The sequence below is a fragment of the Euprymna scolopes genome, chromosome 12, assembly GCF_053919585.1.
Source record: "Euprymna scolopes isolate OS-2025 chromosome 12, ASM5391958v1, whole genome shotgun sequence".
Taxonomy (NCBI): domain Eukaryota; kingdom Metazoa; phylum Mollusca; class Cephalopoda; order Sepiida; family Sepiolidae; genus Euprymna; species Euprymna scolopes.
The window spans coordinates 68,788,219-68,789,578 of record NC_136493.1 but is presented as its reverse complement, the minus strand read 5'-3'; the positions used below and the strand labels follow the sequence as shown (position 1 = coordinate 68,789,578).

The window sequence follows — 1,360 nt, the reverse complement described above, 5'->3', positions numbered from 1 at the left end:
GCACTTATGCTTATATAGACTATTTGTGGACATAATAAAGCAGAACATGATAGAAACCTGAAAGGCTTTATAGAAAATGTGGCTAAATATGGTTTAACCCTGAATAAATATAAATGCCTTTATTCTCTTAACTCTGTGGACTTACTTGGGTAAGCAAGGGGTCGGTAAAACCTGACCCTGACAGGCTCAAAGGGTTGACTGACCTACCGATACCGAAAAACCTCTCTGCACTCCGACGAGCAATGGGGATGTTCGTGCACTATTCTAAGTGGATATCAAATTTTTCTGAAAAGTTATATCCCTTAATTAGAGTCAGTAGTTTCCCACTCACTGAAAAACAGGCTGACGCCTTCCTTCTCCTAAAGAAGGAGATCGCTAAATCATCTCTAGCCAGTATAGAATCTGATTCACGGCTTGAAATTGAAATGGATGCTTCCGAACATGTGATTGCCGCCTCCCAAACTCAAAACAGTCGGCCTGTGGCTTTCTTTTCTAGAACTCTAACCTCAGCCGAACAAAAACATTCTGCCATGGAAAAGGAAGCTTATGCAATCGTAGAAGCTATTAGAAAATGGTGACACTTGTTACTAGGAAAACATTTGAAGTTAATCACTGATTAAAAATCTGTCTCTTTCATGTTCAACCCTAAAAGTAAAAGCAAAATAAAAAACGAAAAGATTACAAGGTGGAAATTAGAACTCACCTGCTTCTGCTACAACATCGTGTATAGGCCTGGAAAGCATAATGCTGCAGCGGATGCGCTATCTCGATTCTGCTCTGTAGTAACCACTACCGACAAATTGTTTGATCTACACAAAAAATTATGCCACGCATGAGTAACTCGAATGCTGCATTTTGTCAGGAGTAAGAACATGCCTTATTCGGTAGAAGACATAAAAGCTATAACTAAATCTTGTCAAGTTTGCTCTGAGATAAAACCAAGATTTGTGAAGACGTTTCCGCAAACGCTCATAAAAACAAGCCAACCATTTGAGAGATTAAGTATGAACTTCAAAGACCCCTACCCTCCAACACATGTAACAAGTACATACTAACTGTGGTTGACGAATACTCCCACTTTTCTTTTGCCTACCCCTGTGCGGACCTCACTGCTGCTACAGTAAAGAAACACCTATCCAACCTATTTTCCATTTTTGGAAACCCTTCTTTCGTGCACTCTGATCGAGGAACTGCTTTCATGTCGGAGAAGCTGAAAGAATTCTTACACTCTTGATGCATTAACCGCAAGGCAATGGACAAGCAGAGAGATACAATGGCATTATTTGGTAGACTAGGTCTAGTAATCTCCCTATTGTTAGCTGGGAGAAAGTCCTTGACGTAACTCTCCACTGTATACGTT

At 40.3% G+C, this 1,360-nt stretch overlaps 1 protein-coding gene across 1 annotated transcript; it reads left to right on the top strand.

The window, feature by feature from the left end:
• Positions 1-242: 242 nt before the first annotated feature.
• LOC145291060 (uncharacterized) lies at positions 243-578 on the top strand. Its single transcript, XM_080136571.1, has one exon. It carries the CDS (start codon positions 243-245, stop codon positions 576-578), a length of 336 nt encoding a protein of 111 aa, XP_079992697.1.
• Positions 579-1,360: the final 782 nt, after the last annotated feature.

Excerpts from the sequence above, each read along its gene's own strand:
- LOC145291060 (XM_080136571.1), top strand. The coding sequence starts at position 243 with ATGGGGATGTTCGTGCACTATTCTAAGTGGATATCAAATTTTTCTGAA.